The 27,820-nt window shown below is 39.0% G+C and overlaps 1 protein-coding gene across 2 annotated transcripts in view; it reads left to right on the top strand.

The window, feature by feature from the left end:
* FAM117B (family with sequence similarity 117 member B) overlaps window positions 1-27,820 on the top strand; it is a 138,330-nt gene that overhangs the window by 98,291 nt on the left and 12,219 nt on the right. For both annotated transcript variants that reach the window (XM_058439630.1, XM_032754914.2), the window contains exons 5-7: window positions 21,794-21,937; window positions 23,498-23,723; window positions 25,515-25,635. In XM_058439630.1, coding sequence (XP_058295613.1) covers window positions 21,794-21,937; window positions 23,498-23,723; window positions 25,515-25,635 — 491 coding nt within the window. The remainder of the gene's footprint in view (window positions 1-21,793; window positions 21,938-23,497; window positions 23,724-25,514; window positions 25,636-27,820) is intronic.

Genomic DNA, 27,820 nt, shown 5'->3' with positions numbered 1-27,820 from the left:
GCACGTCCGTTTATAGGCTCTCTGCAAGAAGAAAAATACGGTTGTATTCTGCCCGACCCTGCAGGCAGTCAGAACTTTGGTTGTCTTCCCTTATTCCCTAAAATTGCTGTTATTCTGTTCATTTTCAAGGTGCACTGATTTCATATTGTTCTAACACCCATGTTTTACGGTCAGATTTCATATTGTTCAAACACACATGTTCTACAATCAGTTTGTACAATAGTGTTCCTGAGGTGATGTACATTCTCAGCTTACAAAGATAACAGGATTAAGAGATTAAAGTAAAGACAGGCATAAGAAATTATAAGAGTATTATTTGGGAACTGATAAATGTCCATGAAATCTTCACAATTTATGTTCAGAGATTGCAGTAAAGACAGGCATAAGAAATTATAAAAGTGTTAATTTTGGGAACTGATAAATGTCCATGAAATCTTCACAATTTATGTTTCTCTGCTGCGGCTCCAGCCAGTCCCTCTGTTCGGGGTCCCTGACTTCCTGCAACAGACTGGTGGTTGAGTAGGGCTGGGAAAGTTGGGGAGAAATGATGAATGGCTGCTAATGAGGGGCTGCTTTTGGTATGATTTGAAAATAGATTGCAGTTATGGTCACACAGCTCTGTTCAATACCATTAAAAAAACAAAGTTAGCTGGGTGTGGTGGTACCCATTGTAGTCCCAGCTACTAGGGAGGCTGAGATGGGGGGATTACTTGAGCCCAGGAGTTCAAGACCAGCCTGGGCAACATAATGAGATCCTGTCTCTTAAAAACAGCGACAACAAAAAACCCATAGTTATATAATTTAAATGAGTGAATTGTATGGTATTATACATTATATTTTAGTAAAGCTTTTAAAGAAATGTCAACCAACATGAAAAACATAAATATATAAAATATGAATACAGTTGTCTAGAAATAGTAAATTAGATGCTTAAAAAGAATCAAAAAAGTAAACAGGGAGGTTATTTAACAGTGCACTCTGAAGTCAGACTGTTTGGCTTGAAGTCTGAGTCCTGCTGCCTGCTAGAGGTATGAAGTTCCTCAGTTTCTCTGCATAGTAATATTACCTGTTTGTTGTGTTGTCCAGAGGCTTAAATGGGATAAAATGTTATAAAACTCTTTATGCAATTCTAAGCACATAGTAATTTCTCAGTATCTTAGGCCATTTGAGGGAGCACCTAAATGTAAAAGACGTAAATAGACTTGGTTTCCTTGCCAATTCCTTGTTAAACTTTTTAAAGCTTTTATTATTACAAAAGTACTCACAAGCTCATTATAGAAATTTTAGAAACTAAGAAAAGTCGAATAGAAAAATTACCTCTAAAGAATTTTTTGAACGAAATAGGAAAATTTCCAAAGGAGAGCTGTATTTCTATATCTCTCTCCTCTGTTGCTGACATTTTTTTCTTCTAAGTGTTTTGTTCTTTGCATTCCTCATTGAGAGCAAATCATATGTTAGATTACACTGCCTTTTTGTATTTAACATGGAACATTGTGAGTATTACAAATGCTTCATTTTTGCTGTCTTAGGTTCTGTAGAACATTTTCCTAATTACGGTTATTTAGTTGGGTCCATTTTGTGTGTGTGCGCACTTAAAGCTTTTTCAGTATTTATTCTTTTCTCAAGATAGGTTTTTATATTATTTGATTAGGAAGCTTGAGTATTTGGGGGATTCTTTGTGTGTTTTTCTAAGACTTTTTACAAGTTATTACAGTATTTTGTTTGGATTTCACAATATGTAGAAGATGATTTTTACTAGGAAATTAATCTCTTAACAATGAAGGGACAGTATTGCTGTTAGGATAGTGGTGTAGTCTACAGCTACTAGTTAACAAAAGATCGTTTTTCTTGGGCTTACAGTTAGAAAAGAATTCTCACATACTTTTCTGCATGTTTTTTTTCCCTGGAAATTCAGGGGAGATTATTCATTAGGAAGAATAAATACTGCCAGGTTTCTTAGAGCTAGAGTCTTTCACATGTCAAAGGTTTCCCCAAATGACAAAACCGTCAGATGCTTAAATGAAATTGTCTCATTAGAAAATATAGCCAACACATTTCAGAATTATTTGATCGAGTGTTAGAGTCTGATGTTAGTAACAAGAGTGGGAGATGCCAGCATCTTCACAGTCACATAAACTAATTCTGAGGTAAGAATTTTATTTTTATTTTTATTTTTACAGTAGTTATGTTTTTTTTTTATTATACTTTAAGTTTTAGGGTACATGTGCACAACATGCAGGTTTGTTACATATATATACATGTGCCATGTTGGTGTGCTGCACCCATTAACTCGTCATTTAACATTAGGTGTATCTCCTAATGCTATCCCTCCCCCTGAGGTAAGAATTTTAAAAGTGTGTGGGTGTTTTGTGGCTGTTACTATAGCCTCAAGCAAGAAAGCCCTCCTATAGGATTTTCTTATTTCTTCATCTGCGCTGAAGACACGTACTAGCCTAGGAGGGTTTCAGAGCCAAGAGACAGTGAGGTAGAAAAAGAGAGAAACTTACTTTTCTCTGAGGAATGGAAGGTGCATTGTAATTTGAAAATGAAAATTACTGCCCTACACTAAAATCTTGGGATGTCAGTCCAAAACAGAGCATGAATGCTATTTAATTTTTAAAAGTTTTTTGCCATTTCAAAATTGAGAGAATAGGTACTTCTGCTGTGACCTTTATTACAGAATATAACTGCAGCTTGGAAGAGCTGTAAAGGTAAGGTACCAGATGAGAGGACAGTGATTGCTGGAGGACAGAAATGAAGTAACAGTGACAGGACGTTAAGAATCAAGGCCACATGGTGGTCTGGAATCAAAAGCCCTTAAGATTGGAAAGCTTTTTTTCAGGTGCTTACTAATTTTTTTACCATTCTAAACAAGTTTTTGGCTGGGCGCAGGGCAGTGGCGTAAGCCTATAAGCCCAGCACTTTGGGAGTTCGACATAGATGGATCACTTGAGCCCAGGAGTTTGAGACCAGCCTGGGCAACCTAGTGAAACTCTGTCTCATCAAAATATACAAAAAATTAGCCAGGTGTAGAGGCACGTACCTGTAGTCCCAGCTACACAGGAGGTTGAGGTGGGAGAATCACCTGAGCCAGGGAAGTCAAGGCTGCAGTGAGCCATGATTGCCCCTACCACACTCCAGCCTGGATGACAGAGGGAGACCCTGCTTTAGTCCATCAATCAACAATCAGCCAATCATCAGTTTTCACCTCCCTTTGGTTGTATTAGGGTTTCTGGCTCATTTTTCTCTCATGAAACTCTGTTGAATTGCTGTATAGACCTTTCTCCATCCTACTTGCCTATCAAAGCACATTTTCATAAAAAAAAAATTAACACTATATCTCTCTCCCCTACTCAGCTACTGCTTATCACCAGTGTACCACAGTTGAGCCAATGCTAGGCTGCTGATGGGGCTTGTGGGAAGTGAGGGAAGTTGTTGGCTTTTAGCATTAAAATGAAATGAGTCAAAAACAGGAACTCTAAAAGACAGGAAGCTGACTGGGCTAATCAGTTGACTTCATCTATAACAGGTACACCTAACTTTTAAGATATACCTAAGTCATACGTGGACTGAATTAAAAAAAAAAATTCTTCCCACATTTTATTATTTACTTCAGCATGTAACTGTCTCTAGGAAAGGACCTAAAGAGACAATATTAGGCAGGTAAAGATATGACCCTGTCATCTTTTTCTTCTATTTTTTTCAATTATTGTGTAATAAAATGGACATTTTTGATTATACAATTTTATGAATTTTAACATGGATGTAGATTATACCACCACCACTCTAGTCAAGATAAAACATTCCCTCATTCTTTTCCTTTGTATGCATACTTCCCCCATCCCTAATCTCTTGTAAGCACTGCTCTGTTCTCCATCACTCTAACCCTATCTTTTTGAGAATGTCATATAAATGGAATCATACAGTATGTAATCGTTTGAGACTGTCTTCTTTCACTCAACGATAGTGCCCTTGCATATCCTCTAAGTAGTTGTGTGTATCAATAGTTTAATTTTTTTTTTGAGACAGAGTCTCGCTCTGTAGTCTAGACTGGAGTGCAGTGGCATGATCTTGGCTCACAGCAGCCTCTGCCTCCTGGGTTCAAGCGATTTTCCCACCTCAGCCTCCCGAGTGGCTGGTACTACAGGCACACACCACCATGCCCAGCTAATTTTTGTATTTTTCGTAGAGACGGGGTTTCACTATGTTGGCCAGGCTGGTCTTGAACTCCTGACCTCAGGTGATCTGCCCACCTCGACCTCCCAAAGTGCTGGGATTACAGGCATGAACCACCGTGCCCAGCCAGTTTATTCCTTTTAGTTGCTAAATAGTATTCCATTACATGGATTTCCCGCAATGTAGCTATTGATATTAAATTCTTGTTGAAGGACATCTCATCTTGATTTTAATTTGCATTACCCTAATGATCATCTTTTCATATGGTTATTTGCCATCTGTGTATCCTGTTTGGTGAAGTGTCTATTCAAATCATATTGCCCATTTTCAAATGTGGTTGGTTGTTGTTACTAGTTTTGAGAGCTTATTAGACATTCTGGATAAAAGTCCTTTGTTGGATAAGTTACAGATAATTTTTCCCAGTCTCAACTTGTCTTTTGTTCTCTTACTATCTTTCACAGAGCAAACATAAAAAAATTTTTTTGGCAGTATATTATTATTTTCTTTTATGGGAATTACTTTTGGTGTCATATCTAAGGTAGTCTTTAAAGAAACAACTTTCAGACTTGAATCAGAACAACCTACTTATAATTATCACAGAAGATCACAAGACTTCATTTTTCTGTCAACTCAAGTCTGTGGAAGTGAGGACATCTTTAAGGGAAATGGAGAATTTATAAAAAAAAAAAAGAGACATCATTTCAGACTATCTTAAATAAATATATTTCTGAATTATCTAAGATTAGTGAAGTACTCATTTTAGAAAATTTCTGATTATCAAAGGATAGGAAACTACTTTTAGGAGAATTGAAAATTTCAAAAGATAAAAATTAAGAATCATATACTCTCACTGTATAGGGATAACTTTTCAATATTTGGGGGCATTTTAAATTTGGTAGGATGTAAGTTTAGTCCTGATTCTGTGACCCTAGGTTATTAGCTTCTCAGAGTCTCATTTTTTCAATATAAAATGGGGGTAGTAACTGCCTGTTTTTACAGAGAGCGCTTTTGTAAAAGTAAATAAAATAATGTATATGAAGTGCTTAGAACAATGCCTAGCACATATTAAGTGCTTAGTAAGTGCTACTTACTCTATAAAACAAAATGGAGCTTCAGTCTTTTTATAAAACCTTATGTTGGCCAGGTGTGGTGGCTCACGCCTGTAATCCCAGCACTTTGGGAGGCTGAGGTGGGTGGGTCACTTGAGGTCAGGAGTTTGAGACCAGCCTGGCCAATATGGTAAAACCCTGTCTGTATTAAAAATACTAAAATTAGCCAGACGTGTTGGCACATACCTGTAATCCTGGCTACTCAAGAAGCTGAGGCAGGAGAACTGCTTGAACCCAGGAGGTGGAGGTTGCAGTGAGCTGAAATCATGCTCCAGCCTGGACGACAGAGTAAGACTCTGTCTCAAAACAACAACAACAAAAATCCCCATATGTTCTTTGAATGTTAATATTTTGTTAATATTGTTGAGATTGTCCAAAGCATCGTTTTTAATGGTCTTGTGGTATATCATATTATGGATATTCTATGCTTTTCTATGCCTGCTTTCTTCCTTTCCTTTTCCTTCCCCTTCCGTCTGTCTTTCTGTCTGTCTTCCTGTCTGTCTGTTTGTCCGTCCTCCCCTCCCCTCCCTTCCCCTCCCCTCCCTCCCTCCCTTGGTCCCTCCTTTCCTTCCTAGGGTCTCACTCTGTCACTCAGGCTAGAATGGAGTGACTGTGTCACCGCAGCCTCAACCTCCTGGGCTCAAGCGATCCTCCCACCTCAGCCTCCTAAGAAGCTGGGACTACAGGCGTGTGCCACCATGCCCGGCTGATATTTAAAATTTTTTATAGAGACTGGGTCTCCCTATGTTGCCCAGCCTGGTCTCGAAGTCTGGTCCTTAAGCAGTCCTCCCTCGGACTCAGCCCTCCAAAGTCCTGGAATTACAGGTGTGAACCACTGTGTCTGGCCTCTCTATTGTTAGTCATTGTTATTTTTCCATTTTTCATTAATATATACCATTGAGATGAACAATGAAAAATGTGTCATGTCCAAATTGTTTTTCAGATTAAAAGACAGCAAATTTAAAATTAAGTATTTAGGTTGGACATGGTGGCTCACACCTGTAATCTCAGCACTTTGGGAGGCCAAAGTGGGTGGATCACTTGAGGTCAGGAGTTTGAGACCATCCTGGCTAACATGGTGAAACCCTGTCTCTACTAAAAATATAAAAAATTAGCCAGGCATGGTGGCGGGCGCCTGAAGTCCCAGCTACTTCGGAGACTGAGGCAGGAGAATGGCATGCACCCGGGAGGTGGAGCTTGCTGTGAGCCAAGATTGCGTCACTGCACTCCAGCCTGGGGAACAGAGCGAGAATCCATCTCAAAAAAAAAAAAAAAAAAAAAAAATCCCAAAATTAGCCGAGTGTGGTGGCATACACCTTTAATCCCAGCTACTCGGGAGGGTGAGGCATGAGAATCACTTGAACCTGAGAGGTGGAGGTTGCAGTGAGCCAAGATTACACTACAGCACTTCCGGCTGGGCAACAGAACGAGACTCTGCCTCAAAAAAAAAAAAAAAAAGTATTTAATTTTTATCATGACTAACACTTCAGTAATAAAAGATCTAATATGGCACTTTTTAATATATAGTTATTGAATTCTAGAATATAGTGGTTGCTTTGCATTATTACTGTGTATAGTGCATTTGTGCTTATTTTATAGTTTATGGAGCAAAATTTAGTAAGCCATTTTTGCATCTTAACCAGCTGCTGCCTAATTATTGCAGGAAAGAAGTGTGGAAGTTCAGCTATTCTAAATCTAAAATAATTGGTTTTGGTACATATTCTCTAACCTTTAGATGGTCTGTAGCTATTGAGCCATATATGACATTCTTTTACTTTGCAGTGAATTTCATAGCTTGTTCATATTGGGGAAGTTGTACATGGAAGTCATATTGCTTGAAGCTAGATAATTTAATGGCTATGGAGGTCATTTGACTATACCTGCTTTAAAATTTTTCTAGTTACAAAAAGAATCATATGATTATCTACATTGATGCAAAAAAAAAAAAAGCCCCTGGGAAATGTCCATGTATGTTAGAAATACTCAAGAACATTAAAATAAGGAAAACTTTCTTAATATGATCACACACATATACACACTTCTCTTTACCTTAAGATCCCATGCTATTTAATGGGGAAACATGAGAGATACTTCCACTAAGGTCAGGAACAAGGCAAGAATTCTTACCATCCCTACTTCTGCTTACATTGTACTAGTGGTATTAACTAATACAGTTAGAAAAGAGAAGTCAGAGCCATTAGAATTGGTGATGAAGGCCAGGCACGGTGGCTCATGCCTTAATCCCAGCACTTTGGGAGGCCAGGGCAGGTGGATCACGAGGTCAGGAGATCAAGACCATCCTGGTCAACATGGTGAAACCCCATCTCTACTAAAATACAAAGGATTAGCCAGAAATGGTGGTGCATGCCTATAGTCCCAGCTACTCAGGAGTCTGAGGCAGGGGAATCACTGAACCCAGGAGGTGGAGGTTGCAGTGAGCCAGATCATGCCACTGCACTCCAGCCTGGTGACAGAGCAAGACTCTGTCTCAAAAAAAAAAAAAAAAAAAATTGGTGATGAAGAAATAAAACTCCCTTTCAGATAATATGATAATATATCTAGTATATCTGGAAAACGTCCGAGAATCAATAAAACCAGTGAAATTTTTTTTTTTTTTGAGACGGAGTCTTGCTCCGTTGCCTATGCTGGAGTGCAGTGGCGCAATCTCGGCTTACTGCAAGCTCTGCCTCCTGGGTTGATGCCATTCTCCTGCCTCAGCCTCCCAAGTAGCTGGGACTACAGGCGCCCGCCACCACGCCTGGCTGATTTTTTGTATTTTTAGTAGAGACGGGGTTTAACTGTGTTAGCCAGGATGGTCTTGATCTCCTGACCTCGTGATCCACCTGCCTCGGCCTCCCAAAGTGCTGGGATTACAGGCTTGAGCCACCGCACCTGGCCAATGAAAAGTTTTTGTATGATTGCAGTCCATAGCATTAACAAGCTAAAATCAATACCATTTATATATACAAACAGCAACCAGCTAGAAGATGTAATGGAAAATAAATCCCAATTTACAGTAGCAGCAAAAACAACTAAATACTTAAGAATGAAATTAATAAGTACTACACAATCTACATGGGGAAAATTAAAAACACTTCTGAAAGATACAAAGTAGACCTGTACAAATGTAAAATGTGTTACTCTTGGATAGGATGAGTTAATATAATACTTTCTAATTTAATTCATAAATTTAACACAATCCCAATAAAAATATCAGTAAGCTTTTTTACAGCATTAGAAAAGTTGCTACTAATAGAACTTGCTACGTAAAGCTCATAGGGAAAAGTAAATATGTGAGTATAACCAGCAAAGCTGTGAAAAGGAAAAACTATGAGGGCAGCTAGCCTTACCAGATGTCAAAACATACTATAAAGCCTTTACAAGTAAAGCAATGTGCTACTGGTACATGAATTGACAAACTGATCAGAGGAATAGACTAGAAAGCCCAAAAATTGACTCAAGTACATACAGAAATTTACTGTATGGTAAAGGCATCTCAAATCACTGATCAGAGATGAACTTCTGAATTACTAGCACTGGGACAAGTCGTAGCCATTTATAAAAAGAATTAGACCACACCATATACAAAAATAACCTCTAAATGGATTAAGGATCTAAATGTAAACAACAAAACCATGTAAGTATTAGAAGACAGTGAATTCTTCTGTAATCTCAGCAGAAAAAAAGATTTCTATGACTCAAAATTCATAATCAACAAAAGGTTGATAAGTTTAATTATATAAACATTTTTGTATGGCAGAAAACATTATAAACCAAGTATAAAAACTGAAAAAAACAGAAAATATTCACAACGTATACCACAGACACAAAGGGCTAATAACCCTCGTATAAAGAACTCTCAAAAATGATGCTACCAGTGCATGCATGCACCCTCCAGTGGCATAAGGATGGCCTTGCCTGCCACCACCCCCCACAAGCACCTCTTGGGAGTCTGAGGATTGGCCCATGCAGCCTGCTGCTGCCACTCAGTTACACAAACCACCTCGGGGCCTGGAGACCGACCTACTCAGTCCACCACTGCTACTGCACTGCCAACACCACACACACTGCCCAGAGTCCTGAGGACCCACCTGCCCAGCTCACCACTGACACCTGAGCATGCCACATGGAAGTCCAAGGACTAGCTTACCCAGACCCACCAATACTGGTGCTTGTGTATGCCACCCAGGGGTCTAAGGACCAGCACACCAGGCCCACTGCCACCACTGCTAATGCCTGAGGACTAGCCTGGCTAGTATTCCTGTACCCTGCAAAGCCTTACCACAGCCTTCACTGACCACTCCAGCCTAAGCTGCTGAGAAACTCAGAGACACCACTGTTGCTGATTATGGCCAAAGAAATCATACTGAGACTACACTACTGCACCCACCCAGAATCAAAGACAAAGCTACCCAAGCAACGCAACAGATAAATCTATAGGAAAAAGGCTTTCCCTATGAAAGCCAATTCAAAAAATTGGAGGAAGTGACTGTTAAACTAAATGTACAAGTATTTATATAAGGATATAAGAAAAGTAGAAAAGCAAGGAACCATGACATCTCCAGAGGAGCCCAATAATTCTTCAGTAACAGATCCCAAAGAAAAGGAAATTGGTGAAATTCCTGAAAAACAGTTCAAAATAGTGATATCAAAGAAACTCAATGACATACAAAAGAACACAGATAACGATATAAAGAATCAGGAAAATAATTTGTTATTTGAATAAGTAATTGAATAAAAGAGATAGATTAAAAAGAACCAAACAAATCCTGGAGCTGAAGAAATCAAAGAATGAAATAAAAATTCAGTTGAGAGCTTCAGCAATAGACTAGATCAAGCAGAAGAAAGAATTTCTCAACTTGAAGACAGGTCTTTTGAAACAATCCAGTCAAACAAAAAAGAATAAAAAGGGATGACAAAGCCTCTGTGACATACAGGAAGCAACAAGCAACCAAGTATTTGAGTTTTGAGAGTTCCAGAAGAAGAGATGGTCAAAGGCATCGAAAACCTATTGAGTGAAGTAATAGCTGAAAACTTCCTCAGTCTTACAAGAGATATGGATATACAGATACAGAAAGCTCAAAGATCCCCAAATAGATTTAACCCAAAAAGGTCTTCTCCAAGGCATATTATAGTCAAACTGTCAAAAGTCAAAGACAGAATTCCAAAAACAAGAGAAAAGTGTCAAGTCACATGTAAGAGAATCCCTGTCTGTCTTAGTTCATTTGTGTTTCTGTAAAAGAATACCCAAGGCTGAGTTATTTATACAGGTAAGGGTTTTATTTGGCTTGTGGTTCTGTAGACTGTCCAGAACCTCAGACTGCATCCACTCATGGTGGAAGGCGAAGGGGAGCCAGTGTGTGCAGAGATAACATGTCAAGTGAGGAAGCAAGAGAGATAGAGGCGTGGTGCCAGACTCTCTTTAACCACCAGCTATTGTAAGAACTAACAGAGTGAATTCACTTCTTCCCTAGAGAAAGTATTAATCTATTCATGAAAAATCTGCCTGCATGTCCCAAACACTTCCTGTTATGCTCCACTTTGAATATTGTGCATCAGATTTCAACATGAGGTTTGGAGGAACAAACATCCCAATGATAGCATCATCAGACTAATAGTAAGTTTTTCAGCCAAAACTTTACAGGCCAGGAGAGAATGGGATGATATATTCAAAATGTTGAAAGAAAAAAGACTGCTAGCCAAAAATATTTTACCCAGGAATAATACCCTTCAAAAATGAAGGAGAGTTGGCTGGGCGTGGTGGCTCATGCTTGTAATCCCAGCACTTTGGGAGGCCAAGGTGGGCAGATCACCTGAGATCAGGAGTTTGAGATCAGCCTGGCCAACATGGCAAAACCCCATGTCTACTAAAAATACAAAAAAAAAAATTAGCTGGGCATGGTGGCAGGTGCCTGTAATCCCAGCTACTCGGGAGTCTGAGACGAGAGAATCACTTGAACCCAGGAGGCAGAGGTTGCAATGAGCCAAGATTGCGCCACTGCACTCCAGCCTGGGTGATAGAGTGAGACTCTGTCTCATAAAAAAAGAGAGAGAGAGAGAGAGGCTGGGCATGGTCGTTCATGCCTGTAATCCTAGCACTTTGGGAGGCTGAGGCAGACAGATCACTTGTGGTCAGGAGTTTGAGACCAGCCTGGCCAACATGACAAAACCCTGTATCTACTAAAAATACAAAAATTAACTGGGCGTAGTGGTGCACTCCTGTAGTCCCAGCTACTCAGGTGGCTGAGGCATGAGAATCTCTGGAACCCAGGAGGCAGAGGTTGCAGTGAGTGGAGGCTGTGCCACTGCACTCCATCTTGAGTGACAGAGTGAGACTCTGTGTCAAAAAAAAAAAACAGAGGCGAAATAAGTCTTTTCTAGACAGGCAAGAACTGAGGGAATTAATCACCACTAGGTCAGCCCTACAAGGAATACTTAAGCAAGTCCTACATCTGGAAATGAAAGGAGGATATCTACCATCATGAAAACACACAGACATATAAAATTCACTGGTTGAGCAGACATAAATGAGAAAGAGAAAGTCAAATATTATCACTACAAGAATCCCACCACATGTAAAGGTAAACAATAAAAGAGGACAAAAGAAACAAAGGATATACAAAACCACCAAAAAACAATTAAAGTGACTGACAGGAGTAAGTTCTCACCTATCAATAACAACCTTGAATATAAATGGCTTTAATCAGAAGATGTAGACTGGCTGAATGGGTAATAAAATAAGAACCATTAGTATGCTGCCTGCAAGAAACTCACTTCCCCTGTAAAAGCACATAATTGATTTAAAGTGAAGGGATGGAAGAGGCTATTCCATGCAAATGGAATCCAAAAGTATGCAGGATTAGCTGTATTTCTATAACACAAAATAGACATCAAGTCAAAAAACAAAAAGACAAAGAAGGTTATTATATGTAATTATAAAGGGATTAATTCAGCAAGAGGGTATAACAATTGTACATATATGTGCACCTTACACCAGAGCACCTAGTATATAATGCAAACAGTGTTAGAGCTTAAAGAGAGAAATAGACCCCAATGCAATAATAGTTGGAGACCTCAAGACCTCACTTTCAGCATCAAACAGATTATCTATATAGAAAGTCAAGAAAGAAACATTGCACTTAATCTGCACTGTAGGTCAAATTGAACTAATAGACATTTACAGAATTTTTCATGCAGTAGCTACAGAATACACATACACGTATCAGCACATGGAACATTCTTCAGGATAGACCATATGTTAGGCCCCAAAACATATCTCAACAAATTTTTAAATATTGAAATTGTGAAGTATCTTCTCATACCACAGACTAGAACTAGAAATCAATAAAAAGAAGGAAATTTGGAAACTGTACAGATACATGGAAGTTAACATGCTCCTGAATGACCATTGGCCAATGAAGAAATTAAGGAAATAAAAAAAAATTTCTTGAAGCAAATGAAAATGCAAATACAACATACCAAAACCTATGAGATACAGTATAAGAATTGCTAAGAGGAAAGTATATACCAATAAATGCCTACATTAAAAAAAAGATTTCAAATAAACAATCTGAAGAGTGTACCTCAAGGAACTAGAAAAGTAAGAACAAACCAAACCGAAAAGTATTAGAAGAAAGATTATTAAAGATAAGTGTGAACAACTATACACTAACAAATTGGAAAACCTAGAGGAAATGGGTAATTTCATTGACACATACAGCCTACCAAGATTGAACCCGGAAATAGTAGAAAACCTGAACAAACCATGTTACTGGTTATGAGATTGAATCAGTAATAAAAATTGTCCCAACAAAGAAAGGCTAAATGGTTTTACTGCTAAATTTTGACAGACGTAAAATAGAACTAGCACCAGTTCTTCTCAAACTATTGCAAACAATTATAGAGGAAGGAGTTTCTCCTAACTCATTTTATGAGGCTAGCATTGCCCTTTACCAAAACCACACACAGGCACAACCACCACCACCGGAAAAAACAAACAAACAAACAAAAAAACCCACTATGGGCCAGTATCCCTATTGATCATAGATGCAAAAATCCTGAGCAAAATACTGGCAAAGCAGATCTAACAACACATCAAAAAGGTAATATAACACGATTAAGTGGGATTTATTCCAGTAATGCAAAGATGGTTCAACACAGACAAATCAATAAATGTGATATATCACATCAACAGAATGAAGGACAAAAACCAACAATCATTGTAATAGATACAGAAAAACCATGTGATAAAATTCAGCATTCCTCCATGGTAAAAACTCTCAACAAATTAGGCATAGAAGGAAAATACCTTGACATAATAAAAGCAATAGGTGACAAACCCACAGCTAAATTGTACCGAATGGGGAAAAAGCAGAAAGCCTTTCCTCTAAGAACTGAAACACGACAAGGATGCCCATTTTCACCAGTTATTCAGTGTAGTACTGGAGGTCCTAGCCAGAGCAACCAGACGAAAGAAAGAAAAGGCATCCAAAATGGAAGACAGGAAGTCAAATTTTTCTTTACAGATGACATGATCCTACATATAGAAAAACCTACCTGTTCCAATTTATCTGTACATAAAATAAGAACCAAAAGACTCTACAAAAAAATCACAAAACTGATAAATGAATTTAGTAAAGTCGCTGGATACAAAGTCAATATATAAAAATGAGTAGTGTTTCTATACACTCACAGTGAACTAGCTAAAAAAGAAATCAAGAAAGCAATTCAGGTTACAATAGCTAAAAAAGAACAACAACAAAAAATCCTGAGAATAAATTTAACCAAGGAAATGAAAGATATCTACAACAAAAACTGCGAACACTAATGAAAGAAATTGAAGAGGATACAAATGGAAAGATGTCCTATGTTCATAGGAAGAATTCATGTTGTTAAAATGACCATACTGTCCAAAGCAATCTATAGATTCATTGCAATTAAAATATTGTTTATATTAAAATACCAATGACATTCTTCACAGAAATAGAAGAAACGATCCTAAGATTTGAATGGAACTACAAAAGACCCCAAATAGAGCCATACAAAGCAAAAAGAACAAAGCTGGAGGCATCATACTACCTGACTTCAAAATATATTACACAAAGCTATAGTCATCCAAACAGCATGGATCCATGGAACAGAATAAAGGACCCAGAAATAAATTCATGCATTTCAGCCAGCTGATTTTTGACAGAAGTGCTAAGAACATACACTGGAGGAAAGAACATCTTCAATAAATAGTGCTGAGAAAACTGATTTATGCAGAAGGATGAAAGTAGACCATTATCTCTTACCACATACAAAAATCAACCTAAAATGGATTACAGCCTTAAAGGTAAGACCCAAAACTACAAAACTCCTGGAAGAAAACTTTATAGGGGAAATGTTTCAGCACATTGGTCTAGGCAAAGATTTTATGACTAGGACTACAAAAGCCTAGGTAACAAAAAAATATATACAAGTGAGACTATATTAAATTTAAAAGCTTCTGTACAGCAAAGGAAACAACAGAGTGAAGAAAAAACCTGTTGAATGGAGAAAATATTTGCAAACTATTCATCCAACAAGGAACTAACATCGAGAATCTTCAAGGAACTCAATAGCAAAAAACAATAATAACAACAAAGAATCCCATTAAAAAGTGGGCAATCTGACTAGACATTTCTTAAAAGAAGAGACAGATTAAATGTCTGCCTAGACATTTCTCAAAAGAAGACATAGATTAAATGGCCAACAAATATATATTAAAAAAAGTTCATCTTCACTAGTCATCAGGGAAATGCAAATCAAATCCAAATCCATAATGAGATATCACCTCACCCCTGTTAGAATGGCTATTATCAAAAAGACAAAAATTAACATATCAAAGGGATACCCTGCACTCACATGTTTATCATAGCCACTCTCGGTAGCCATTGTATGGAATCAACCAAGTGCCCATCAACAGTTGAATGAATAAAGAAAAATGTGGTTGTGTGTGTATGTATACATGTGTATACATAACTGATTAGTATTTCATTGTGTGTTCTACAATGTAAAAACTGAAGCAATGAGAGCACTGGTAGTTTATGAAACTTAGCAAAGGTTTAGAAAAAATAAATCCAGCTTAGAGAGTTTCATGAAACATATATATTCATAGAGTGCAGATAAAAATGTGAGGAGTAAAAATATTTTACTGTTCGGTTTGGCATGATGAATCAAAGTCCTGAAAAATCTTTACTATCCTTTGTGTCCCCCCAGAAAAATAGCTCCTCACCCCAGGAATTTATTCTAAGGAAGTATTTACGTATGTGTGCAAATAATTGTCTAAGAGGATGTTCATGACAGTATGGTTCTGTAATAGTGAAAAATTGAAAACTATTTGTTTAATAGAGCATTGATTTCTTAAGTAATGCACTCATAAAATGAAATATTATCTAACTATAAAAATGATTTGGTTAAACGTTTTAAAGCATAGAGATAGGTTACAGGTCTGGTATAATGTTAAAAAAAAAAAACCACTGGGTTCAGAACACTAGGTGTGATCTGTTTCTGGTTAAAAGTGTATATGTATATAGAAGAAAAAGGACTAAAGAGAAGAGTTTTTATAAAATTATTAATAGTTGTTATCTCTGGTGATTGACATCTATTTAATTTTCTTTCTTCACTGAATATTTTTTTACTTTTGCAATAAAGAAAACAATGCCAGTCCAGGCACAGTGACTCATGTGTGTAATCCCTGCACTTTGGGAGGTCAAGGCTGGGAGGATCACTTGAGGCCAGGAGTTCGAGACTAGCCTGGGCAACATAGTGAGACCCTATCTCTAATTATATTTTTTAAATTATTTAAATAAAAAAAGAGTAAACAATGAAGTTAAAAATAGTTTCTCAGGGCAAACTTTTTATGGACATATTCAAGTTCTCTGGATCACTATATCTCTGGCTTATGTTTAAGTATGTTCTTAAGTCTATTGAAAACTGTAGAAATAAAAAAACTAAAGGTGAGTGTATTAGTCTCTTCAGGCAGTCGTAACAAAATATTATGCATAGACTACGTGACTTTACACAACAGAAATTTATCTTCCAGTTCTGGAGACTCTTAAGTGCAAGATCAAGGTGCCAGCAGGGTTGGTATTTGGTTGAGGGTTCTCCCCTTGGGTTGCAGACAGCTCCCTTCTTGCTGTGTGCTTATATGAGCTCTTTGTGTGCATGGGAATGGGAGGTGTCTCTCTGGTGTCCTCTTGGACCAGGGCTGCCCCCCCCATATGACCTAATTTAAACTTTACTGCTGACTGGGCACAGTGGCTCGTGTTTGTAATCTCAGCACTTTGAGAGGCTGAGGCCGTCTGATTGTTTGAGCCCAGGAGTTTGAGACCAGCCTGGGCAACATGGTAAAACCCTGTCTCTACCAAAAAAGTACAAAAATTAGCCAGGCATGGTGGCATGTGCCTGTAATCCCACCTACTCGGGAGGCTGAGGTGGGAGGATCACCTGAGGCCAGGAGGCAGAGATTGTAGTGAGCCAAGATCATGCCACTGCACTCCAGCCTGGGCAACAAGGTGAGACCCCTGTCTCAAACAACAACAAAACAAAACTCAACTACTGCCTTAGATGCCCCATGTCCAAATACAGCCCCATTGGCAGTTAGGGCTTCAACACATGATTTTAGGGGGAAACACACATCCATATACCAGCCTTATTGAACAAGCGTCTTGTATGTTCTAGGCTCTGTGCTTGGCAGTGGCACTAAAGAGATTAATAAGACATAGTTTCTCTCCTCAGGTTAATTGTAGAAAAATAATCCAAAAGAAAAAAATACCACCTCTGTCCCCAGGTGTAGCTTGCTTCTGATATTTTGGGGAAATAGTCTTTTTTTCTGGGTGAAATATAAATCTGTGTGTGTGTCTGTTTTATATGCATGCATTGGCTTTTGGTTGAATAAACATTAAGGGGCAAAGGAAGAATGTTCTTTTCACTTCCTGCTTTTGTGAAATATCTGGCGTATATGAAACTTTTGTTCCAGTAGGTAGAACAGAAAATGTTGAGAAATTAGGTGTGTAGGTTTCTCTCTGCACATAGAATTTATGCTTATATTTGAGGAAAGGGAAAATCAAAAAGTATAAGGGCTAAACCCTTGAAGACATATAGATCAAGCTTTAGTCTCATAATTTTCCGTTTGCAAATTTGCAAAATTATTTTACAATTCACCTTCTAAAAATTGCATCATTCTTTACAGATCACTCTGTGTTACTTGAAGTGTATAGCTCAGCTGACTACTGCAGGTTACCTCAGGAATTTGAGTTTTTATACCTATGGAGTGTTAGTGACTTAAAGTTTTATTGTCTGACCAGTACTTGATTTATGACATTGATTGTGCTTTAGCCACCCACTAAACTGTATATAGAGTTGTCACCACTTACGAAAGCTGAAAGGGTCTAACCAGGACAAGTGTTCACATCAAATGAACTAGACTAAGAGAATAGATCTATGGATATGGCTAAGCTCTTCCTCAAAAAAATAGTTTTGAGGCTGGAGACAGTGGCTCACACCTGTAATCCCAGCACTTTGGAAGGCCCAGGTGGTGGATCACCTGAGGTCAAGAATTTGAGACCAGCCAGGCCACTGTTGCAAAACCCCATCATCTCTACTAAATATACAAAAATTTAGCTGGGCATTCTCGCGGGTGCCTGTAATCCCAGCTACTCAGGAGGCTGAGGCACAAGAATCACTTGAACCTGGGAGGCTGTGGTTGCAGTGAGCTGAGATTGCACCACTGCACTCCAGCCTGGGAGACAGACCGAGACTCCATCTCAAAAAAAAAAAAAGGTTTTGAAAATTGTATATCTGTGCACCAAAGATCTGAGCTATGGAGACTGGCTCAAAAATATAAGTTGAATTTTTAAAAATTATATAAATTTTCTCTATAAAACATTTATAGAACACCCAAACTTAAGATTTTTCTTTCCTTTGGTAGTGGATGCTGAGATTGGAAAAGGGATCAGAAAGAAGAGATGGAAGTAAAGGGAATAAGTAATATAGAAGCTTGAGGCTGTGGGGAATGTGGGAACAGAGGGACTTATAAAAAGGGAAAAATCAGGAGACACTGTATGTGAAAGAAAATAAGTGACACTTGAAAAAAATGTGAAAAGATAAAGAATTATTTTAAGAATAAAATACATAATAGGGAAAATACAAAATAAAAATTGCAGCTACTGTTTTCTGAGCATTCATGCTTTAGACGCCAGGCACCATGCCAGGTTTCCTGTCATTTCATCCTTAAAGCCATGAGGTAGGTTTCTGTGTCCTATGTTACATATGAGGACCCAACACTAACTGAGCGTGGAGACATGCTCACTCAGCACTTCTGCGTGGAGCTTCCCCTTGGCCTTTTTTAATCACAAATTTCTTGTGTTTGCCAAGGATTCTTCTTGTGTTTATTATGCTTTTTCTTTTTCTTTTTTTTTTTTTTTTCCAGTTCTAAAGGGGAGCAGGAATAAAAGGAGAAATAGAGATTTAACACTAAGTCTGTTTCAGACAGCAAGGTTATCAGGGAATAAAACTAATGGTCATTGATTAGAGGCCCCGTTACCTTTGTCTTCTTGCCCACCTCTTCCTGAAAGAGGTTTTCCAAAGAAACTTTCCTAAATGAAGGATAGGTTAATCACATTTCTTTGCTAGACAGCAGAAGAATCTGCAGGATGTTCATCTGGCACACTGATGTTACTAGCTTTGGTGGATACCTCTGTTAATGCTTGTTTTGTATTTTATTTTGAGTATCTTGTCAGGAAACAAGTAATATCCTGTAATTATGTAACCAGATAGTTCTTTCCAAAAGTAATACTGTGACAATAAAAACATTTTTAATTTAAAACTCTCTACATAGATTTTGGAAGTGGTTCTGTTAAATAAATAAATCATATTGTGAAAATGGCCATACTACCCAAAGTAATTTATAGATTCAATGCTATTCACACCAAACTACTATTGACATTCTTTACAGAATTAGAAAAAACTATTTTAAATTTCATATGGAATCAAGACCCTGTATATAGCGAAGACAATCTTAAGCAAAAAGTACAAAGCTGGAGGCATCATGCTACCTGACTTCAAACTATACTATAAGGCTACAGTAAACAAAGCAGCATGGTACTGGTACCAAAACAGACATATAGACCAATGGAGCAGGACAGAGACCTTAGAAATAACACTACACATCTACAACCATCTGATCCTTGACATTCCTGACAAAAACAAGCAATGAGGAAAGGGTCTCCTATTCAGTAAATGGTGCTAGGAAAAACATATGCAGAAAACTGAAACTGGACCTCTTCCTTATACCTTATACAAAAATTAACTCAAGATGGATTAAAGACTTAAATGTAAAACCCAAAAGCATAAAAACCCTAGAAGAAAACCTAGGCAATACCATTCAGGACACAGGCATGGGCAAAGACTTCATGACAAAAACGCCAAAGCAATTGCAACAAAAGCCAAAATTGACAAATGGGATCTAAATTAAACTAAAGAGCTTCTGCACAGCAAAAGAAACTCATCAGAGTGAACAGGCAACCTACAGAATGGGAGAAAACTTTTGCAATCTACCCATCTGACAGAGGTTTAATATCCAGAATTTACAAGGAACTTAAACAAATTTACAAGAAAAAAACAACCCCATCAAAGAATGGACAAAGGATATGAACAGACACTTCTTAAAAGAAGACATTTACATGGCCAACAAACATGTAAAAAAAATAAACATATGAAAAAAAGGTCAACATCACTGATCATCAGAGAAATGCAAATGAAAACCACAATGTGATACCATCTCATGCCCGTCAGAATGACAATTATTTAAATAAGTCAGGAAACAATAGATGCTGGTGAGGCTGTGGAGAAATAGGAATGCTTTTACACTGTTGGTGGGAGTGTAAATTAGTTCAACGATTATGGAAGACAGTATGGCAATTCCTCAAGGATCTAGAACCAGAAATACCATTTGACCCAGCAATCCCATTACTGGGTATATACCCAAAGGATTATAAATCATTGTACTATAAAGACACATGCACATATGTGTTTATTGCAGTACTGTTTACAATAGCAAAGACATGGAACCAACTCAAATGCCGTCAGTGATAGACTGGATAAAGAAAATGTGGTACATATACTTCGTGGAATACTATGCAGCCATAAAAAGGAATGAGATCATGTCCTTTGCAAGGACATGGATGAAGCTGGAAGCCATCATCCTTAGCAAACTAACACAACAACAGAAAATTGAACACCGCATGTTCTCACTCATAAGTGGGAGTTGAACAGTGAGAACACATGGGCACAGAGAGGGGAACAACACACACCAGGGCCTGTTTGAGGTGGGAGGTGAGGGGAGGGAACTTAGAGGACTGGTCAATAGGTGCAGCAAACCACCATGGCACACGTGTACCTTTGTAACAAACCTGCATGTTCTGCACGTGTATCTTATTTTTTTTTAAGAAGAAACAAAATAATAAATCCCCCCCAGAATATAAATAAGTGTATAGATTAATCTGTTCTCATGTTGCTATAAATACCTGAGAGTGGGTAATTTATAAAGAAAACAGAGGCCGTGCGTGGTGGCTCACGCCTGTAATCCCAGTGCTTTGGAAGGCTGACATGGGTGGATCACAAGGTCAGGAGTTTGAGACCAGCCTGGCCAATACGGTGAAACCCTGTCTCTACTAAAAATACCAAAAAAAGTAGCCAGCTGTGGTGGCGGGTGCCTGTAGTCCCAGCTACTCAGGAGGCTGAGGCAGGAGAGTCGCTTGAACATGGGAGGTGGAGGTTGCAGTGAGCCGAGATCGCGCCACTGTGCTCCAGCCTGGGTGACAGAGTGAGATCATCTCAAAAAAAAGAAAAGAAAAGAGGTTTAATTGACTAACAGTCCTGCAGGCTGTACAGGAAGCATGACGCTGGTATTTACTCGGTGTCCGGGGAGGCCTCAGGAAACTTACAATCATGGTGGAAGGCAAAGGAGGGGCACACAAGTCACATGTCCAAGCAGGAGCAAGAGAGAGAAGTGGGAGGCGCTACACACCTTTAAACAACGAGATTTCATAAGAACTCACAGTACTAAGAGGGATGGTGCTAAACCATTCATGAGAGATCCACCCCCATGATTTGGGTGAGACATCCAAACTGTATCATTGTGGCACTAGGAGAGTTTAGAGTTATATTCTGAAATCTGAGCTCTGTTACAGTCATAAAAGAATTTCTGAGGTTGACATTCTTTTACTATATTTATTTATCCCTGTTCCCTTTGCAGTCATTCATAGGTGTGAATAAATTTTCAAAATCCTACCTTCATTGTGTGGGATTTGGGTTTTAAATTAGATTTCATACATGCTAAGGAGCAGGTTTGGTCACTCACACTTCTTGTGAGGCCTGTAAACTTTGATTTATTTTTGAGTTACTTGTGTCTGTGGGAATTATGCTTCAGTCTAGAAAATTAGAAGGTAATGTTAAGCCTCTCTTCTCCATCCGATTTTCTTAAGGCTCCTGTTCCAAAGAGTGCACTTATTCCTGTAATTCCCATCACCAAATCAACAGGCTCCCGGTTCCGGAATAGCGTGGAAGGATTGAATCAGGAGATTGAAATAATAATTAAAGAGACTGGGGAAAAGGAAGAGCAACTTATAGTAAGTGATCTTGTATCTTAAAATCATTCTTGAACTCTCCTAATTATTAAAAATGCACAGTTTGGGTTTCCGTATTTACTTTGGTTTCTTCCTTCTCATTGAGAGAGCAAAAATTTATCTCTTTTGAAAATCTTTGACCTGGGAGAGTGAATGAAAAGTTTTCATTTTGTTGCATGTCATAGAGGCAACTGATCTGACTTGAATTTGGATTACTGAACAGAAACTATTTATTGTTTGTCTGTATTTAGAAACCATTAGGTGATATACTTCTTATTTGCTATAACTCCATTTAACAAAAGTTTAGCTTACTAATTAAGGGGGGCAGAAGTTTACATGACATTGAATACTTTTTAAGCATGAATCTATCTGCTCCTTTTTTGAATGTCAGTGACTATTTGGTTTTGGTTGACATGCTAGGCCATGTCATCATAAAGTACATTTAGAAATGATCTGGCTGGGCACTGTGGCTCACACCTGTAATCCCAACACTTTGGGAGGCCAAGGCAGGTGGATCACCTGAGGTCAGGAGTTCAAGACCCACCTGGCCAACATGGTGAAACCCCGTCTCTACTAAAAAAATACAAAAATTAGCTGGGCATGGTGGTGCGTGCCTGTAATCTCAGCTACTTGGGAGGCAGGGAGAATCGCTTGAACCCGGGAGGTGGAGGTTGCAGTGAGCTGAGATCGTGCTGTTGCACTCCAGCCTGAGCGACAGAGCGAGACTCCATCTCAAAAAAAAAAAAAAAAAAAAGAAACGATCTTCTGCCTATTCTCTCTACTGACTAGAACACATGAGAATAGTTGCTATGTAAAACAGAAAAATTAACTGTTTCGGTTCAAAAACCATGTCACAGAGTATATTTATTTATCTAACCGTCTCTCTATTCTTCAGTGAAGGAGGAATTGAGTATTGTATTGATGCTTAAGATCCTCTCCCTTAAGATAAAAGGTTGGTTTAGCTTAGAGAAAACACAGCTCCCCACACCTTCTCCTTTATCCTGCTTGATGGGGTACAGATTCCCTGATATAATAAAGGTAAATGAATCAAAGATGTGCAGGGAGTTGGTTTCCCTGCTAAGTGATCCACACAGGCTTTCCTCTGTGTGTGTACTTGATTTTCTCCCCATCATTAGCACTTCTGTGATTAACCTTTCCCCCATTTAGGAGGGTTGACTTGAAAAAATCCTTTCAGGGCGTGGCATCAGTGTCCCTGGTTCACATGATGAATAACCTTTTTCCTCTAATGTGGAACCTAGTGTTACACCTAGATTTCATGGCCCTCATTTATAATTTTTAAAATAACCCTTAGCACACGATAAGTGATTCAGTACAATTCATTTATTCAACAAGCATTGGCCACCTGCTGTATGCCAGGCCTTGGGAATTGGGAGTCAGATTAGACAGGGATGTCACTAACATGCAACATGAAATCCTAATAAGTAGGAAGGGATTTCTGATTTGTGAGTCTCTGGCACTATACGGGAAGGTTGACACTGGGTTCATTGCTGGTGATTCGAAATTAATTATAAATATACCTATGTTTTTACAATTTTGTAACAGCCGCAAGATATTCCAGATGGCCATCGTGCTCCACCCCCCCTTGTACAGAGAAGTAGCAGCACGCGCAGCATTGACACGCAGACCCCTGGTGGGGCAGACAGGGGAAGCAACAACAGCAGCCGTTCCCAGTCCGTGTCCCCAACATCGTTCCTCACCATTTCCAATGAAGGTAGCGAGGAGAGTCCTTGCTCAGCTGATGACCTGCTTGTTGATCCCAGAGATAAAGGTACAGTGCTGGAGGAATGTGCTACTAGATGATAACGGAATACCTCCTGTTGTATCATTCATTCTATTCATTTTCTAGCAGAACACATACACTCGAGGCTACTCAGTTAATGTGTTCAAAGCCTAGGTTTTAAATTTGGGGTGTAAACAGGTTTGACTGTCATGCTCAGTTGATGGTCTAGTTGGGCAAGTTTATGAGCTTTTGTTAGTTTGTAGCTCTTTTTTTGCACTTGTTAATGCAGCTTCCTTGTTGGTGAGAAACATTGTTTTTGGAATAAATGAGATGAGCACTTGCTCTGAAAAGTACTTTGGTCTCTGTCACCTGATAGTCATTATTTTATTTACCTTAATGCTTTTTAAATCAATACAAAGCCTTCAAGTTAGTGTTTTTTAGGATCTGTACTTGTGACATTTTAAACAAGGATTAAACAGATTTATATCAATGTAGGATGAGTGTTCAAAGCAAGCCTGATGTAAAACGTTGGAGGGTACTTTTAAAAATACCCTTAAAGTACCTTAGAAATAACCTGGAAATAGAAGCAGTTTGAATGTTAATTACAAATATTCTTGTCTTTTAAAACAAATATTAGCCTTGCATCTATGTCAGAACAGTATTTTCTTAGCCTAATCCAGGTTACATTGTGTACTTGAAAGCAATAATAATGACATTTATTTATAAATTCTAAAGCTCAGTTCAGTAGTCATTTATTTAGAACCTCCTCCATACAGTGTGTTGAATGTCCTAAAGTGCTCTGCTGTTAGGACTGGCTGCTACAACTCATCACCTAAGTCATTAAAACTGTAACAAGTGCAGAAGACAGAAGATTCAGTGAAGAAGTTACTTTAAACTGTGGAAAGTTGTAAACTGTTATTCTTTGGACTTTCATTGCTAGCTTCTGGGTCTGATAAAACATGGGTCACATAAAATCTGGCTCTTGATTTCCCATTCTTTCTACTTCTACGTCAATAACATGTAGAAAGTCTATAAATAAATAAACTCAATAAATGTTGTGTCCTGATCCATTTGATTTTAGTAGCTGGTTGGCCTCTGTGAATTTCTTTTGTATGAAAACTGGGCTGTAGTGCTGCCGCCAGCAAGGAGTTTGTAGCTTAGCTGGTACAGACTGAAAATTTAGAACAGATATTTAACGTATTAAAATTTGTAAGTTAATATAAATTGAGGATATCAGCACTAAACAAGAATATCAGAGTAAAGAAATGTTCCTCCTGATAGGGTTAATTTGGAAGGATTTCAAAAAACTTGAGTCAGAGCCAGACTTTGAAGGACCTTTTGGAAAATAAACAGAACTTACCCCTTTTAGGTAAGGGAAATTCATAGGCAAAAAAAATGTTTGGCATCCAGTGGCTCTGACTACCTGGAGCAAAGATTGTAACCAGAGAAGCAGAGAAATCAAACCGAGAAATTCTGAAGCGCAGGCCAAGAATTAATCATCAGCAACCAATGAAGAACCGTTTCAGATATTTGTACTGGGAAAAATGGAAGTAGTGTTTGAGTGCATTTGTTTTGTAAAGAATAGAAATAAGGCAGCCAGCTAGATCAGTGTTCACTACTGAGGATTATGTGATACAGGCCTAGGCTCTGGTAATTGTAAGTGGAAGTGAAATAAATATTTTATTTGTGTGTGCATTTATTTAACAAACATTAATTATCTCCTTGATTAATAAAGCACTGTTCCTGCCCTCAAGTAGTTCATGGTGGGCTAGTCCAAGAACAATTAAATATAGTATGACTCTACATTTATGTAGTAATCTAATGTGTCATTTCTTGCAGAGAATGGGAACAATTCTCCTTTGCCCAAATATGCAACCTCACCAAAACCTAACAACAGTTATATGTTCAAAAGGGAACCTCCTGAGGGCTGTGAAAGGGTCAAAGTCTTTGAGGAATGCTCGTAAGTATCCCTTCCACCATCCCCACAAATAAACTATTACGAGCTTTTTTTGTTTTTGAGATAGGATCTCACTCTGTCATCTAGGCTGGACTGCACTGATGCAGTCACAGGTCACACTACAACCTCTACCTCCTGAGCTCAAGTGATCTTCCTGCCTCAACCTCCTAAGTAGCTGGGAATACAGATGCACGCCACTAGCCTGGCTAATTTTTTTTTTTTTTTTTTTTTGAGACAGAGTTTCACTCTGACGCCCAGGCTGGAGTGCAGTGGCACAATCTCAGCTCACTGCAATCTCCACCTCCTGGGTTCACGCCATTCTCCTGCCTCAGCCTCCCGAGTAGCTGGGACTACAGGTACCCATCACCACGCCCGGCTAATTTTTTGTATTTTTAGTAGAGACGGGGTTTCACCACGTTAGCCAGTATGGTCTCAATCTCCTGACTTCGTGATCCGCCTGCCTCGGCCTACCAAAGTGCTGGGATTATAGTTATGAGCCACTGCGCCTGGCCTAGCGTGGCTAATTTTTTAAAGTTTGGAGAGACAGGGTCTCACTGTGTTATCCAGGCTGGTCCCAAATTCCTGGGCACAAGCAATCCTCCTGCCTCAGCCTCTTGAAGTGCTGGGATTACAGGCATGAGCCACTGTGCCCAGCCTATTATCAGCATTTTTAAGCTGAAAGATAGTATAGTGATCACTCATATATCTACAACCCAGATTAGATAATAGCTAACATTTTGCAGTATTTGCTAAAAGTAACCACAGTACTACTATATAACCACAGTACGATTATCTTAGAAAATTGACAGTAATGCTTAATATCAGCTAATACCCACTTGTTATTCAAATTTCTTTAGTTGTTTGCAAAATGTCTTCTGTGGCTATCATTTGTGAACATGTATCCAGTCATGTTTACATGTTGAATTTAGCAGTATATTTATTCCAGATAGACCAGGAATCTCAGTGTGGTTCCATTCTTTCAAGGAGGCCAGCCTGGGCAACATAGCAAGATCCATTCTCATAAATACATTTAAAATACACACACATGGCTGGGCGTGGTGGCTCACATCTGTAATCCCAGCACTTTGGGAGGCCAAGGCAGGTGGATCACGAGGTCAGGGGTTCGAGACCAACCTGACCAACATGGTGAAACCCCGTCTCTACTAAAAATACAAAAAAATTAGCTGGACGTGGTGGCGGGCACCTGTAATCCCAGCTACTCAGGAGGCTGAGGCAGGAGAGTTGCTTGAACCTGGAAGGCGGAGGTTGCAGTGTGCCGAGATCACTCCACTGCACTTCAGCCTGGGCGACAGCAAGACTCCATCTCAAAAAAAAAAAAGAAACATACACACACACACACACACACACACACACACACACACACACACACACACCCCTCACTGTGAGGAAGATAATTTAAGCAGGATTTTTTTTTTTGAGACAGAGTCTTGCTCTGTCTCCCAGGCTGGAGTGCAGTGGTGCGATCTCGGCCCACTGCCAGCTCCGCCTCCCAGGTTCACACCATTCTCCTGCCTCAGCCTCCCGAGTAGCTGGGACTACAGGTGCCTGCCACCACACCTGGCTGATTTTTTGTGTTTTTAGTGGAGACGGGGTTTCACCATGTTAGCCAGGATTGTCTCGATCTCCTGACTTGTGTGATCCGCTCGCCTTGGCCTCCCAAAGTGCTGGGATTACAGGTGTGAGCCACCACGCCCGGCCTAAGCAGGATTTTAAACTAACAGTAGTATCTAGTGCCCTTGGTATGTGATCTCCTGTATTCACATACTTCTTTTGGCTAGTATTCTAGTCAGCTACTCCCATTTTAAACTCATAAGTCACCCAGAAAGTATACAGCCTGTGGCTCCTTGCTTTACAAGTGATGACTAAGGATTTGAGGTTTGTGTGAGATGGAGCAATTTAGGTGATGAATGTTATTTGGAGATATGATGACAGTGTTTAGCCCTCGCCGTCTAATTTCACTGTGGTTGCCAAGTCCGAGAGCCACCCTTTTTGGCTTTTTTTACTGCAAATCCTGAGATACAACATGGAGATTGTCCAGCCTTCTGCAGTTTACACAGTTTGTCATCTTTTATCATTAACATCTTGGAGTGATTTGAAATATGGCATTCTAGGCTGGGCGTGGTGGCTCATGCCTGTAATCCCAGCACTTTGGGAGACCAAGGTGGGC

This window comes from Hylobates moloch, unplaced genomic scaffold (assembly GCF_009828535.3).
Source record: "Hylobates moloch isolate HMO894 unplaced genomic scaffold, HMol_V3 SCAFFOLD_1, whole genome shotgun sequence".
Taxonomy (NCBI): domain Eukaryota; kingdom Metazoa; phylum Chordata; class Mammalia; order Primates; family Hylobatidae; genus Hylobates; species Hylobates moloch.
This window is presented reverse-complemented; position numbering and strand designations above follow the sequence as displayed.